The sequence below is a fragment of the Mus pahari genome, chromosome 3, assembly GCF_900095145.1.
Source record: "Mus pahari chromosome 3, PAHARI_EIJ_v1.1, whole genome shotgun sequence".
NCBI lineage: Eukaryota > Metazoa > Chordata > Mammalia > Rodentia > Muridae > Mus > Mus pahari.
Window position 1 is genome coordinate 104,985,085 of NC_034592.1, and position 15,968 is coordinate 105,001,052.

General features: G+C 45.9%; 2 protein-coding genes across 5 annotated transcripts in view; one reads left to right on the forward strand and one right to left on the reverse strand.

Annotated features, from left to right (window-relative positions):
- Wdr76 (WD repeat domain 76) overlaps positions 1 to 5,389 on the forward strand; it is a 38,145-nt gene extending 32,756 nt beyond the window's left edge. Inside the window, exon 13 of the mRNA XM_021191983.2 lies at positions 2,874 to 5,389. Coding sequence (XP_021047642.1) covers positions 2,874 to 3,135 — 262 coding nt within the window. The 3' untranslated portion in view covers positions 3,136 to 5,389. The remainder of the gene's footprint in view (positions 1 to 2,873) is intronic.
- A 2,266-nt stretch (positions 5,390 to 7,655) lies between these two features.
- Frmd5 (FERM domain containing 5) overlaps positions 7,656 to 15,968 on the reverse strand; it is a 262,448-nt gene continuing 254,135 nt past the window's right edge. For 2 of the 4 annotated variants that reach the window (XM_021191990.2, XM_029535891.1), the window contains 4 exons: positions 14,780 to 14,848; positions 13,940 to 14,046; positions 9,424 to 9,770; positions 7,656 to 9,244 (listed from right to left, as the gene is read on the reverse strand). In XM_021191990.2, the coding sequence (XP_021047649.1) occupies positions 9,197 to 9,244; positions 9,424 to 9,770; positions 13,940 to 14,046; positions 14,780 to 14,848 (571 nt within the window). In that variant the 3' untranslated portion in view covers positions 7,656 to 9,196. Of the gene's footprint in view, positions 9,771 to 13,939; positions 14,047 to 14,779; positions 14,849 to 15,968 lie in introns of all 4 variants that reach the window. The other 2 variants (XM_021191988.2, XM_029535890.1) reach the window with 1 other exon arrangement.

Consider the following 15,968-nt stretch of genomic DNA (forward strand, 5'->3'; position numbering starts at 1 on the left):
ATATATATATATATGTTTTTTATGTTTGTTGATATTTATATCCTACATTTAAAAACTCTGTACGAGTGTGTGTGTGTGTGTGTGTGTCTGTCTGTCTGAAACCCAAGAACGATTCTAGACGTTTTTCTACAGGAGCTGCCACTTTAATTTTTGAGACAGCTCTCTGAGTGACACCTGGGGCTCACAGTCTCAGCTAGGCTGGCTGGCCAGTGAGCTGCAAGGGTCCCTGTGTCCATCTCCTATAGCACTGAGATTACAAGTGTGCCCATGCTACCATGACCAGTTTTTAAAGTAGGTTCTTGGGATTGAACTCAGGTTCTTACGTTCTCTTATGTGGCAAAAACTATCAACTGGTCCATCTTCCCAGCCTCTATATATCTTGTAACTTTGCTTGAAATTATGTATTAAATAGATTTTGGGTTTTGTTTTTGTTTTAACTTTTGGCTTTTTGAGACAAGGTTCCCTGTAGCTTTTGGGTATCCTGGAACTCACTCTGTAGACCAGTCTAGCCTTGAACTCAGAAATCTGCCTGCCTCTGCCTCCTCTTCCACCTCCACCTCCCAACTGCTAGGATTAAAGGTGCGCACCACCACTACCTGGTTGAGTAGGGGTTTTTTTTGTTTGTTTATTTTTGTTTTTCAAGACAGGGTTTCTCTGTATAGCTCTGGCTGTCCTGGAACTCACTTTGTAGACCAGGCTGGCCTCGAACTCAGAAATCCGCTTGCCTCTGCCTCCCGAGTTGAGTAGTTTTAATATGTGAAATCTTTTATCTTTTTATTCTTATGAATATGATCAAATCATCCACAGTTTTCTTTCCCCTTCTTCCCTCCTCCCTCCCTCCTTCCCTCCTACTTCCCTGTTTAAATGATCAGGCTTTGATAGCTGATGGCAAGTTCGGTATAAGTGGTGAGAGGACATTATTACCCTATTCTGACCCCAGAGGGGAAGGTTTTGGTCGTCATCAGTCTGATGCCTTGTAAGCTTCTCACATGTGGTCTTCATTGTATTGGGATTGTCTCTCTCTGCTCCCAGTTTGTTGAGTGACTGCATCATGAAAGGATGTCAAATTTTGTCAGATTCACTTCAGCATCAATTGTGATGATCACGAACCTGTCCTTCACTTTGTTAATTTAGCGTGGTGTATTACACTGGTTCTGTTGTTATGTTGGGCCAGTCTTGTCTCTACTTGAACACAGTGTATAGTTCTTTAGAATGCTGTGAATTTGGTTTGGTAATATTTTTTTGATTTTTTTTTTGTTTGTTTGTTTTTTGAGGAAGGATCTCTTTATCCTAGGTTGGCCTGGAACTTGCTTTGTACCTAAGGATAACCTTGAACTCTCAATCTTCCTGCCTCTACCTTCTCAGTTGTGTGTCAACCATGCCTAGTTTATGAGGTGCAGGAGATGAAACCCGGGGCTTTGTGTATGATACATAAGCACTCTACCAAGTGAGCTCCCCCAGGTTGAAGGTACTTGTGTCTGTTCACTAAGGAAGCTGAGTGTGGAGGTGCAGCCCAGGTAGTTTTAGCATTGGGAGGTTGAGGGGGGCAGATTGCTACAGTTGGAGTGAGACTGAGCTACGTGGCAATTTTCAGGCTACAGAGTGAAATCCTGTCTCAAACAGAAAAAGAAAAACTAATATTATGGAAACTTATTCTTAAATCTCTCTCTCTGCCTCCACTCTCCTTGTGTATATGTGTTTGAGTCCTCTTAACTAGTTATCAATGAATTAATATTTTTTAATTCTTTAAGGTCAGTCTCGGCATGTTGTGTTCCTAGGGGTTAGTCCTCCTCTTCTAGGTTATTCAGTTTGTTGGTATATAATTGTTCACAGTATGTTCTTAAAATTCTTTGTGTATAGAACAGTGAATAGGAAAGGCACTATTTTAGGGATGGTGATGTGGCTCAGTAGGTAGAGCACTTGCCTGATAAGCAGGAGCCGCTGGCTTTGATTTGGTTTGATTCCCAGTGTGGTATATGCCTATAATCTCCTTACCTGGGAGGTGGAGGCAGGGGGATCAGAAGTTTAAGGTCATTTTGTTACATAGTGAGTTAAAGGTCAGCTTGGACTACATAAGATCCTGGTAGCCAAAAAAAGGGGGATGGGGTGGGCATGGGGGGTGTCTCTTGTTTACAAGAATCTTAAGGCTTATTTACATGTGTGAATCTTTTGCCTGTGTGTACCATGGGCATGCCTGATGCCTGCTGAGGTCAGAAGAGGGCATTTGATCCCATGGAGCTGAAGTTAGGGATGGTTGTGAGCCATCATATGGGTCCTGAGAACCAAACCAGTAGGTGTTCTTGGCTACTGAGCCATCTCTCCAGGCCCAGAAAAAGGTGCCATTGCCATAGGCTGAAAGATACAGCAGGCATCCAGAGTTATTTCTACACTGGGTTTGCTTTGAATCTCCTCTCTGTGCTGCTTTGTTATTTAACACAGATGAAAGGATGGACTATCCAGAGACTACCCCATCNGGGAATCCATCCCATCATCAGCCACCAAACCTAGATACTAATGCACATGCCAGCAAGATTCTGCTGAAGGGACCCTGATATGGCGGCCTCTTGTGAGGCTATGCCAGTCCCTGGCAAACACCAAAGTGGATGCTCACAGCCAGCTATTGGATGGAACACAGGGTCCCCAATGGAGGAGCTAGAGAAAGTACCCAAGGAGCTGATTTTATATGACCCAGCACAGGGGACGGCCAGGGAAAAGTAGTGGGAGTGGGTGGGTAGGGGAGCAGGGTGTGTGTGGGGGGGTATAGGGAACTTTCGGGATAGCATTTGTAATGTAAATAAAGAAAATAAAAACAACAACAACAACAAAAAAAGTAAACACACTGTTTTTTTTTTTTTTTTTTTTTTCCCTACTAGGCACAACACTATCACTGGGAGGTGGCTAATGAGGTTCCAGGCTGTGTGGGACCCTAAACAAGAAGATTGCTTCATAGTTGGTAGCATGGACCACCCACGACGGGTGGAAGTCTTCCATGAGTCGGGAAAGAATGTACATTCTCTTTGGGGAGAATGTCTTGTATCTGTGTGTTCCCTCAGTGCTGTGCATCCTACACGATATATTCTGGCTGGAGGTAATTCCAGTGGCAAGTTACATGTTTTTATGCATCAAGAAACCTAAATTATTGAATAGGTTTAACAAATTGTTCAAATTGTTCTGTGGCTAGGGAACCTAAAGACTCAGTTTAGTGCATCTGTTTGGTCATGTGTATATTTAGTAAATATAACCTTGCTTTCTCAGTGAGAGCTCCACAAAGAATGTAATGTTAGCAAGGGAGGAACTTGAGGGCCATTTCTAGAGGATGAGGGAGAGACCTGGAGCAGAAATGGGTGCTTTCACGTACTTTTTGATTGTTTTGAGACAGGATTTTGTGTAGCACAGGCTAGCCTCAGACTCTGTAGCCAAGGATGACTTAGACCTCATGAGCCTCCTGCCCCGACCTCCTGGGTGCTAAGATCTCAGACATGTTCCAGTGCACTTGGCATCTTTGAACACTTTTAATTAGGCTGTATTTTGCAAAAATTCTAAGAAATTATAAAGCTTTCAGTGGTCATTATTAATCTTTTGTGACAGAATGAAACCATTTTGATGCAATGGTAATCTATAGATCTGTGATTTATTTAGCTTGGGGTGAATAATTATTTCTCAACACTGGACTAGGTCCTGAAAGGTCATCTAAGTCTAATTATGAAACATTATTGAATCCCAGAGACTGTCACATGCTAGACAAGTATTCTACAATTGACTCATACCCCACCTTTGAAACTTAAATTTTGCTTCGTTCTTGAGACTGGATCTTGCTATGTAGCCCAGGTTAGCTTTGAACTTAGTCCTTCTGCCTCACTTTTCCAAGTGCTAGGACTATACATACGTGTGTACTACCAGGCCCAGCCAGAACTTAGTTTTGTAAGCTAAGAACTTTTTGGGGTCCTTGTGTCTCAGCTCGGTTTTGCTTGAAATCCCATGATACTCACTGGAGAACAGTTGGCTTCTTTGACTCGGGTCTGCTTGGAGCTTGCTCTGTCCCCTGCCTCTGGGCAGCTCCTGAAATGGGCCAGGACAGCACTGTTCGACCTTGTACCATTATCCTGTTTTCTAGTGAATAGCTGTATAGACGAGGCTCCAGACGAGGGCTTTGTAGCTTTTCACATGAAAATTTATTTAAAAACACAGAAATATAAGACTGTTTTTGTTTTAATCCCACAATATAGGGCTGCTTCATATTGTTCATGGCAGGTGACTGTGATTTGCCCGTGCTGTAGCAGGGGTGTGGTTGTACCAGCTGCAGATAGTTTCTGCAAATGCGTGACATTTGGAATTCTGGGAACTTTTCAGAGGTTATATAAATGCTAGAGCCCCCGGTAGACTGGATGGGGTGGCTGTTGGTCATTCAGGGGGATTGGCTATGATTTGTTAGTTGTGCTCAAAAAAGAAGCAAAAGGAAAGAAATTAGATTCAAGGATCTCCCCTCCCCCTATTTTTTTCCCCTTCTACCTCCATCCTCCTCTTATCTAGTGTTGGAGGGAGTTGGGGAGGGGGCAGGCTGCATGGATAAAGGGTGGCAAAAAGTGGTAAAAACCAGCTACAGTCCTAAGGTGGAATTAAAAAAAAAAAAATGAGACCCAGTGTTGGGTGCCACTTCTATCCAGTCTAATTTTTTTCCCTTTTGTTTCTTTGATCATGACTGCTAACAAACAGTAACCAACCAACACCCCTCCCTTCACCCCCAGCAGCCAATAACCACTAACAATCCTTCTTGGGACCCTCACATTTATACACCCTCTGAAAAGTTCCCAGAATTCCAAATGACACGCAATCGCAGAAATTATCTGTAGCTGGCAAAACCATGGCTCTGCTAGAGTACAGTGCAAATCCTAGTTAGCTGCTGTGGACAGTCTGGAGCAGCTCCACATCCCACACCTGGGATAGAACAACATATTCTTATAGTTCTTTTATAAAGAAACCAAAATTCTAGAATTCTTACTTTACCCTAGCACTTGAGAAGTAGAAGCAGGAGAGCCAGGAGTTCAAGGCCACCTCAGCTAATAGTAAATTCAAGGCCAGTGTGGCTCACCTTCCCTTTTCCCCAGATTAATAAAGCACACAAAGTAAAATTATGGTATTTTTATTTTTTAGAGTACTTTAAAATAAAACTTAGCTTCATATGCATATATGTATATACTATATATGTTTATATATATTCTGCTTTATTGGTGGCCTGGTGTCACAGTGTATTCAACATTTTTCCATTGTTATATGCAAAAGTTACTACTGAAGGATTTATAAGTAAATAGCTTAAGCAGTATGTTTGGATTGTAAAAGGGAATACTCAGTTATATGTCAGAGAAATAAAGTGATGTGGATTTTCCTTAAATAATGTCTTTTGAGTAATCTTTATAATTAAAAATCTAGAGGCTCAGCAGTTAAGAGCACTAGTTACTTTTTCAAATGACCCAAATTGTATCCCCAGCACCTACATGGTGGCTCAGAACCCAGTGCAACTCCAGTTCACAGGGATGCAATGCCGCCTTCTGGTCTCTGCAGGTATTGCATATACATGGTATGCAAACATACATGCAAGCACAACACTCATAACACATAAGATTAACACAAAGGTTATAAACAAATCTAAGAGTTTAGTGTGGTGACTTTAATCCTATCACTTGGGCAGTTTGGTCTACCTAGTGAATTCTAGGCCAGCCAGTGAGACCTCATCTAAAAACAAAAAGTTGTGTCAGAGGCTTAGCTTTAATAATCATGGCTATTTGTAAAGAAATGGTAGGTCTATTTCATAGCTGACAAAGTTTATTTTTATTTTTACTATATTTATGTCCACTGCGTGTGTGTGTTGCCCAGGAAGTCAGAGGGTGTCATATCCTCTGGAGGTGAGTCCTAGCCAGTTGCAAGCTACCATGTGGGTGCTGGGATCTGAACCTGGGTCCTCTCCAAGTGCTGAGCCATCCTTCTCTCTGTGTATTGTTAACTTGATAAAGTGAGACCACTTACAAGGTTTTTTAAATTTTTTGTTTTCGTTTTTTTAAAAAAGACCCATTCTCTTATGGTATTTAAATATTTATTGAATTTAAAAATAATCTTCATGGCACCAATGATTTTATGCTAACTACATACTACATATGTAGAAAAGAGTACATTGCTTTGAAGAAAAACGTAACTAAGATTTGGCACACGAAAGGTTAACAGGTGTATACTTTTAAATGAAACTAAGAAATTCACATTTGTAGGTAGTTTATCCTCTACTGCTTAAAGATGCAGTCCACTATTCAGTAAGAATTTCCTCTGATCAATGATGCTAGGCAGATCTGCTTTTCTACAGTGAGATCAATAATTCTGAGAGGAAAAAAGAGACAAAGAACACGACAAAACCAGACTGAAAACTGATGGGGAAATGATGAAAAACACTAGTCACCAGTAAAGGGGGTTTGTTACTACTGAACTATTGAAAACTATTGGAAACCAAATCGAAGGGAGCCTTTTCTGTCCTTATTTTCTGGGCTAAGCCTTGAGGGAGAAAATGACCTGAAGGTTCTGGGTCAGATGTTGGAAATGGCACGGATCGCAGCGCAGTTAGGACTCTAGACACAAGAAACACACCAGGCAATGGCGGGCTGCCTCTCTCGAGGCTATGAAAGGTCAGAGGCAAGACCACCACTCACTGCAGACTCTGTGTTCTACAGACAGAGGTAGGAGCACCACGCTAGAAGGCAATCTGCTATGTTGCATAAGAATAGAAATCCCAGTTCACACAGTCCTGTCTCCCAGTAGCCTTTGCCGTCAGTCCTGTGCTGAGCACACCTTGGTTATGCAGTTGACAAGCGGCAGTGGCTCATTGCTTTTAAGTGACCTCTGGTCTTTACTAGGATTCCCCTCAGTTTGTCTTGTCATGTGGTAAATGTTTTAGATCTCACACAAATTGTTGCTGGTACGGAAATGATCGGATAGGCCTGGACCCATTTTTAGTGTCACTGCTGTTCACAGTGGCAGTACTTCTTGATCTTGGTATCAGATGACACACATCACTGCTGGTTGGTTGTTGGAGCACCCTGCCAAGCCCCCATTGGGAAATGGTTCTGGGTATCTTACACGAAACAGCAATGGAAGCTGGCCCTGTGTAGACCAGGGTTTGCATCATACTGCTGGGGACCAGTCTTTCAGCATATTGCAGTTTTAGGTTTGTTTTTAAGTAGTGGGAAGCCGGTGGTCTGAGACATCTCAAGTATCCCAGACTGGCCTTAACTTACTATGTGACAGGACTGCCTTGAACTTCTGATCACGCCTCCCTACTGCATGCTGGGACCACGGGTATATGCTACCACACCTGGTCTTGTGTATTGTTCCCAGTCAAATCCAGGGCCTTATACATGTTAGAAAAATACTGCACCCTCTGAGCTACACATCTTCAGCCCTATGCTTTCATAAAGTTTTCTCAGAGCAAGCCATGTTCTTCTATGCATGCACTATCAGAGGCGTGCTAGGGTGGCAGAGCATGGTCCACAAAAATCAAAATTTTATTAAAAGAGGTTTATTGACCTCTGGTCTAGATAAGGATGTCATCTTTCTTTAAAATTATGTAAATGCCCTCCCAGCATCTTCAAAACCCCATTTGTTTGTTTTTGGGTGGTGGTGGTGTTGTTGCTTTTAATGGCTGTCATATTCTGAATGTGGTCATGGTTCTACCCCAGGCAACAAAATAAGGGAAGCTCAAATATACTACAGCCCAATCTGTTCCGCATTTGGTGCTGTTCTGCTCCACTGTTTTCTGGTCCCAGGAATGTGCCCCTTGACTGTCCTTTACGTGAGTCCTTGGGCCTCAGATGACTTAGCGGTCTCCCTGAGATGAAAACATGCTCATTTGTGTTATTGGTGGTAAGAAGTGTAGAGGCTTGGGGACTGCTGCTCGTGTGTGTGTGTGTGTGTGTGTGTGTGTGTGTGTGTGTACACACGTATGCTGCCATGAGGGATGACGCTAAATTCTCTTTGACCTTGTTTCCAGGGGCAGGGGTTGACCCTAAGGGTGGCATTCCTATAGTAAGTGCTGGTCTCTGTCACGGTCAATTTCTGTCACCTGTAGGCATTGCTTAGAGATCCTGCTCAGTGTTTCCTGGTCCCTTCCAAGGCCGCTGCTCCTTCCCGATGCCTTCCTCAGATCTGTCTCTCTTGCATCTTTTAATTCATAAAGTGAAAACAAAATATGAAGAGATAGGAAAATAACATTTTGCTGTTAAAATATAGCTTGAAATAGTCTTTTTGGGGGTTGGGTGGGAGGGGGCACACCGTACAAGACAAGCACCCTGCGGCTCTGCAGGCTCTCATGTGACTCAGCACAGGTCTCTGGTAACTGTGCACACTCGGACACCACTTTAACACCCCAGAAGCACTAGAAGTCTCGAGGTTCTTCAGAAAGAAAAACAGAACATTAAGTAAAACTCAGGAGCCCACTACGCTCTGGTCTAAGGGGATAGACTTACCCCACCCCTTCCACTGCCGCTGTTGTAGCTGTGGCCCCTTCAGATGCACACTCTGCTCAGATTTGAAAAAAACAAAAGGAAAAGAAAATCCAACTCAGGCTATCGTAAGAAGCAACTCTCTATTGAATCATTCTACACCGTTTACTTTGTTAAACCTTTCTGTCTGTCGAGGAAACCATTCCTGCCTGCCCACAGCCCTGGCCTGCCCTGCTGGGTCTCCCGGAACCCACTGACACTAGTGAGAAAATTGCAGGGTACAGAGGACAACAGTCTGAGTCTTCAGCTAGTGTCCCATCTATTGGGCGACACTACTGCCATCATCAGTATAGTAAAATAAATGACTTTTATTTGGATACTTTCAAAATAATACACATCTATGAAAAACTAAAAGTTCGAACCCAAATATTATCCTGCATATTGAAGAGGATGAGAAACATCTGAGTTGCTGAGCCTTTCTCGGAAGAGCCTCTGAAGAAATTGAATGTTCCCAGTTTACAGAGCATTAGCCTATATCCCTTTCTTCTGCTGGGAAACAACCCTGCTAGGCTCAGTGGACTTTGAGTCATGAGAGGACTTGGTGTGTGTGCCGATGTGTGTGCCGATGGTTCCGCGATGGGTCCCATTGCTGGGAATGGGTAGCAGGGTTCCTTGCTCCACCCGGCTAGTTATTGGGCGGAGTCATGCCTTCTCAGGTGTCAATGAGCAGGCTCACCACTGAGCGGATTTTGCAGGCAAACCATCGCCTGAGGGGACAAAAGTATTGATAGTGGAATTGTTCAAACTCAGGGGTCTGGCGGATATCTCGGAAAAAAGCAACGTCAAGGTCAGACTCAGTAAGGATGATTAGGAGGAGGAGCAAAACAAAGAGGAGTCCCATGGTCACAAGGAGCAAGCGGAGGACACTTAAAACAAACTTATTCACCTGTTCTTGCTCTGACCCGCCGCCGCGCCCCTGACACAGGGCCCTCAGCTCTCCTCCCAGGGCCTCCGCCTCGGTCGCAGTCGGGGTGCTGGCCTCCGACTCCTTCTCCTCTTCGATGCTGCACGTGGCCCCGTTGATCTGCCGGGAGAGCAGCATCAGCTCCAGGCTGTGCTCGGCTACAGGGGTGGGCAGCACACTGTCTGCGGGGCTGTAGGCCTCATCCGCTATCACAGCGACACGTTCATTGCTGTCTGCCCGGCTGCTTCTTACGTGAGGCAGGAAGGTGTCCCCATGGGAAGAGGACCGCACTGGTGTGGAATGGGCACTGTCTCGTAGCGACTCAAGGCCTGGAAAGGCGAAAAGCACAGGAATTAGCTTTCCGGGTCACAACATTCTTTCCTATCCAGCGGCGTCTGTTCAGTTCCTGAGGTGCCTGTGTATGCTCCATGGTACAGCAGCAATAGCTGTGGACTCCATATGTAGATATCAAGAACAGGGCAAAAGAAGTACCCAGTGGACATTTTTTAAAAAAATGTTTAAAGTTTTCATTTGTGTCTTTCAACAACGCCATAGCTGGGCAGTGGTGGTGCACGCCTTTAATCCTAGCACTTGGGAGGCAGAGGCAGGCAGATTTCTGAGTTTGAGGCCAGCCTGGTCTACAGAGTGAGTTCCAGGACAGCCAGGACTACACAGAGAAACCCTGTCTTGAAAAACAAAAACAACTCCATAAAGTGGAGGGGGTGAATAGTTAGAAAAGTCATGTTCAGGTTGTTGAAGGCAGAACTGTGGATGGAATCCAAGCCTGTGACTCACAGTGGGGTCTATGGGATGCAGGGCACATTAAGTCTGCAGCCTGCCCCTCCCTTGGGACCCAGGAACCCAAGTTACTTGGGATTAAGAGCCGCTGCCCCAGAACTCTGAATGCTTTGATTTCTCAGTATTTCCTGATGCTCTTCCTGATGTGGCCGCTGGCATGCGTGGGAAGAACGCTTTCTGTGTCACTGATGAAACAGAACTCTTTAAGCCCTGATCCTGGCCTCTGCCCTACTTCCGTTCTTCTAGAGGGCACATGACACCCTCTCAAAGGCGTGCCCCCTCACAAGGACATCTGTGACAGCCAGATCTCCCAAGTATGACCAGCTTTGGTGCCAGCAGCCACTTCAGTACAAAATATCTTGGCTTGTGATTAATCCCTAAGCTGGCTGAGGAAGGAGAGAGGCTGACATCAGGACAGCGAGTCAGAAGCCACGCACCTACTAAGCTGTCCGTGAGCTCAGTGGACAGGAGGATGGGTGGACAGGCATTTCTAGTAGAAGGCCTGATCACCACAGTTGTTCACCAAGCATGTTAATGTTCTGTCCTCTCAACAGAAGACTGCTGTAAGGCCATTCCGTATCACGCCAGTCCTGAACAAGAAAATGTGGCCAGCACCCCTCCCCATTTCTCCACCTCTCCCTTCTTCCTCCCTCCTTCCATCTCAAAACCTTTTTATGGATCGATTTTTATCTCTTGTTGCATATGAAATGTATCTCATTCAAAATGTTATGTATACTTAAATTATCCAGAAATATCACCGTAGACTTTTAGTATTGATTATCCCACTTTAAACAGTTTGTCCTGTATTTTAAATGAAATGCATGGCTTTGGGTTGTTTTGTTTTGTAAGTTATCATTTGGAAGATTAGGTTCCATTATGGCATTTCTGGACAATCTTTTGCTTCCCCTCCCACACCCTGCTCCCCTGAACTGCCCCAACCCAGTACCCCCTTTCTGTCGCCCTTCCCCCGCCCTGTCTCCTGCTCCCTGAACGGTCCCACCCCAGCACCTTTTTGTGCACTTTCATAGCACACTGTATTCTATTTTCTCAAAATGGCTCATTTGTTTTTCAAAGGCGCCATCTCTTGAGTCCTGCGTTGGCTTTAAATCACTGAGTAGTCAAAGATGACTCTGAACTCCGATCCTCCTACCGCCACCAAATGCTGGGGATACAGATATATGCAACCAAGCTTTATCAAACTCAGAGCCTCATGCATGTTACCCATGCATTCTCCCAACTGAGCGACATTCCTAGCCCCTCATCACCCCACGGTCTCCTTTCTGGTTTTATGATCTACACCCACCCTCACACACATCGGGATTAAAAGGTAGTACCTGCATGAGAGAAAACACGTAGTACTGGTCTTGAGTCTGGGTCTACCTCTCTTAATGATGTCCAGATATATCCACTTTCTGCAAGTTTTCATATTTCAGAAAATTCATCTGCTATAGGAACCACAATTCACCCTGCCCTTCCTCAGACCCATTAGTCTCGGGGCGCTGGGGCAAAGTGGCACAGGTGTATTTACCTTTGAGGTGATCTAGCTGATGCCTCTGTCCAGAAGTGGCTCCCAGTGGGCCAGGGGGGACAGTTAGGACCCTACACTGAAGCCGGGGTCCCATCCTCAGGATGCGGACGCTTAGGGGCCGAAGGCAGTGGTTAGTCAGCCGGAGCTGGACACGGACTCTGGTCTGAATCTTAATTAGACTCTTTCCCATGGCAGGCCAGGACGGCAGCTCCTTCTTCAAGGGAAACTGCCAGGCCCAGGAGGTACGGAGAGGAAATAGCCAGCTAGACACAGAATCTTCACCAGTTCCAGGCCTTGGCAGCCCCTGGCAGTGCCCTCCACCTGGACAGAGTGCTGGCTCTGCAGAGCCGCATGTCAGGCTAGGAGCTGCAAGGAGGGAGAAGTGTGGAGAGCGGAGGCCGTCCTTATCAGGGGACTGGGATAGGCTAGAAGTGCTTACATCCATAAAAAGCAATGCTTGCCAGCCTGCAGCTCATTCCCCGAGGCCCGCGTGGCCCCGGCTCTCAGAGGGAAGGGGAAAGAACATGTACCAACTACAACTGTCCCAGAAAGTAGGCTGTGAAGCCACAGGCAGGCTTTATCTAGGCCGTGTGCACTGAAGTCACAGGAACTGAGTTAGAAGTGGCTCCAGGGCTAGGAATGAGCTGTGTCTGTCCATGTCCGACTGTCCCCACAACCCCCTTGGCCGAGCTCCACATTCTGTCCCTCCATAGACACAGTGGGTAAAGGAAACTGATACTCCCGAGTGTCCTGGGCCTCCGCAACAAGACACTAGAGCAAAAGAAGCCACAGTCTTTGTTTTTAACGTGTTCCTGTTTGTGGGGATTGTGTGCTTTATTCAAACTGTATCGCTGTGTTGTTTTATTTTATTTTATTTTTTGCATCCCCCCCCCCCATTTTTAGAAAGCAAATGAAGCTTTTCTAGAAAAATCAGAAGGCTTCTGTGATGTGCCCTCAAATGAGCTGACTTCACACAGCCCAAAGCGTGTTCTTTGGGGTTTCATTTGTGCCTTTTGAAGGCTCTGCTTCCATCCCTCACGGCTCCTCCCTACAGTCGGCTGTGCTCATTGGCAGCCCATCACTTCACCACAGTTGCAAAGGGCCAGGCGGAAGGGCTTCTCTTTCAAGTGCTGTACCTCGAACTCATAATCCCAGGATTTGGAGGCTGAGGCGGGAGGACTGCCACCCTCACCCAAACAAAAGCCCTCCATGTGCATGAGCGTCCTTGCCAGTTGCAGAGCGGGCAGAGAGGGGCTCCTGTTTACAAATGAAGCAACCACCGGCCTTGGTGGGAGCCGCCTATCCAGGTTTCTCCTCGGAGTTCTGTGTCAGCCATAAGTGAATATTCAGGTTAGATTCATGCATCATACCCTAAAACTTAAAACGAACCAGAGACCCCCTCACAGGATGATACTCATTCTTACCTGAGCAGCTCTGTGTGTCAGATGAGGTCTTGCTATGTACTTTATGCTAACCTTTAACTCAGGGGCATCCTCCTGCCTCAGCTTCCTCTGCCTCCTGAGTACTGATCGCTAGGGACTGAACACTCTGCTGTGTCCCCACCTTTATATAGAATCTTCTACCTCCCACTGGGCTCTTGCCCAAGAGACTGTTGTTATCTCTAAAGCAAATAGGCTTTTTTCAAGTCTCTGGTTTGAGCGAGAATGTCTCCCATAATCTTGGGTGTTTGAACACTTGGTGCCCAGTTGGTGGCGTTGAGGTGGTTTAGGATCTGGAGGAAGTATGCCACTTGGGGTGGGATCTGAGATTTTAGAGCTTCACCCCACTTCAAGCTCTCTACCTTGTGCTTGTTTGAAGATGTTAATGCTCAGCTTCCTGTTCCACTGCTAAGCCAGCTACTTGCTGCCCTGCCTCTCTCTGCCATGATACACTTTGTGTTTTCAAGACAGGGTTTCTCCGTGTAACTCTTGATGTCCTGGAAGTCACTCTGTAGACCAGGCTGGCCTTGAACTCAGAGATCTGTATGCCTCAGCCTCCAAGTACTGGGATTAAAGGCCTGTGCCTGGCTCAAAATAAACTTTGCTATGTACATTGTCTTGGTCCTGGAATTGTATCACCGCAGCAGAAAATAGCTAATACAGTTCCTGTGGAGGGACTTAGCCTCCTTACGGTGCGCAGACACCGGCGTCATTTCCAGAAGCGCACACTCACCTTCCATGATAGAGATGTGCACAGCTCTTCTTCGTGTCCTGGGGACACTGCTCAGTCGTGGGCCATGGGTTATAGAAGGACAGCTGCGGCTAGGGACCATCCCTGCTCTGAGATGAAACGGATAGAGAACACTCAGTGCATAGATAGGGGTGCCTAGATATTTAACAAATTCTCTTAACCGTTGGCCCCTGAGTCTCAGAGATTCTGTGTTAGATTCCCTCTTCCTTTCACTGGACACCCAGCCTTTCTGCAGTGCGTCTTGGGGGTCAGACAGGACTGGCAGGGAATAGAACCCTAGAATGAGACAAGCTCCTAAAATGTCTGAAAATGGTACTGGCATTTTCCCTAGTTCCCGTAGGCTGCTTAGGGAAGGCTGTGTTGAAGGCTGAATTGGGCAAATTGTAGATTTCTCAGCCAGTCTGTGTGAGTCTACCAGGCTTGGGGGAGGCAGGCTTCTAGAAATGCATGATTTATAGACACACATGGCATGGGTCTTGAGGTCATTTGAGGCTTTCTGTAATGAACACAAGTGTCTTCAGTTTGCCACATCTTTAGACCTGCAGTTCGGCTCAGATGCACTGTCTGGTGTGCCTTGTCTTTCCTTGTGCTGTTACGGGTTGTATGCGGCTCCTGAGTCTGAGCTGAGCCCCGTCCCTTCACGTGTCCGCCCTCTGCCTCCTCTGTTAGGCCAGAAGCTTCATGGGGCTTGACTTGCTGGCTCTTTTGAGCGCCTCCTCTGTTAGGCCAGAAGCTTCATGGGGCTTGACTTGCTGGCTCTTTCGAGCTTCTGGGATCTGAGTTGGAGTGGGTTGGGAAGTGCCCGACAGACAGCCTACCTACCTGTGTATTTCTGGCGGCTCCCGTTTGATCTTGGCACTTGACTCCATTACTTCCTTTGCGACCCGGCCACTGTCAAGCGGTAAAAACAAACAGCAAGAAAGGCAGTAATCAGGACAAGGCTCCAGGATCGCAGGGGCGCTGGCTGAGTCAAGAAATAGCCTCTGGCCTATCCATCTCCCAAGGCTTCAGTCTCTGTGGAAAGCTTTCTGGCTGAGGTAAAGAGTTCTGGCATATCATGGTGGCTTAACTAAGCTCTTCATTGCTAGAGTCTCTGGGACCCTCCGCCCTCCACCCCCCTTTTTGAGACAGGATCTCATTATGTAGCCCTGGCTGTCCTGGAGCTCACTATGTAGACCAGGCTGGCCTTGAACTCACAGAGATCTGACTGCTTCTGTCTCTTCTTGGATTAAAGACGTCACCACCCATGCCTAGTTCCATCCTTTTTTTTTTTTTTTTTTTTTAAGATTTATTTATTATTTTATGTATAAGAGTACACTATAGCTGTACAGATGGTTGTAAGCCATCATGTAGTTGCTGGGAATTGAACTCAGGACCTCTTCTCACTCTGGCCCTGCTTGCTCTGGCCTAAAGATTTTATTTATTACTATATCAAGTACACTGTAGCTGTCTTCAGATGCACCAGAAGAGGGCGTCAGATCTCCTTACGGATGGTTATAAGCCACCATGTGGTTGCTGGGATTTGAACTCAGGACCTTCGGAAGAGCAGTAGGTGCTCTTAACCACTGAGCCATTTCTCCAGCCCCCCTAGTTCCATTCTTAATTGGGAAGGTTTCCTCCAGTTTCTATGAATCACAGGAAAAAATCCAGAAGCTCCCAGCGAGGGGACACACACAGAACCCAGAAGCTCCCAGCGAGGGGACACACACAGAACTTTCACAGTTCTTGGTTTGCTCTGTGAGGGCTGACTCCCGGATTATGTTGCAGTCAGAAATGGCAGGTTTGTGAGAGAGACCCCCACAGTCATGGCATTAAAAAGCTCCAGCTCAGCTCATACTACACCCTCTGAGCCCCGGGAGGTTCTGAGCCACTAGACACCCCAAGACATGCTTTGTTTTTTTTCTTTTTTTTTTCTTTTTTTTTTTTTTTTTATTTTTTTGTTTATGTATTATGTTTTTTTTGTTTATGTCTGTCTCCAGCTTTTCCACAAAGGCTTCTGAACAGTTAGAGA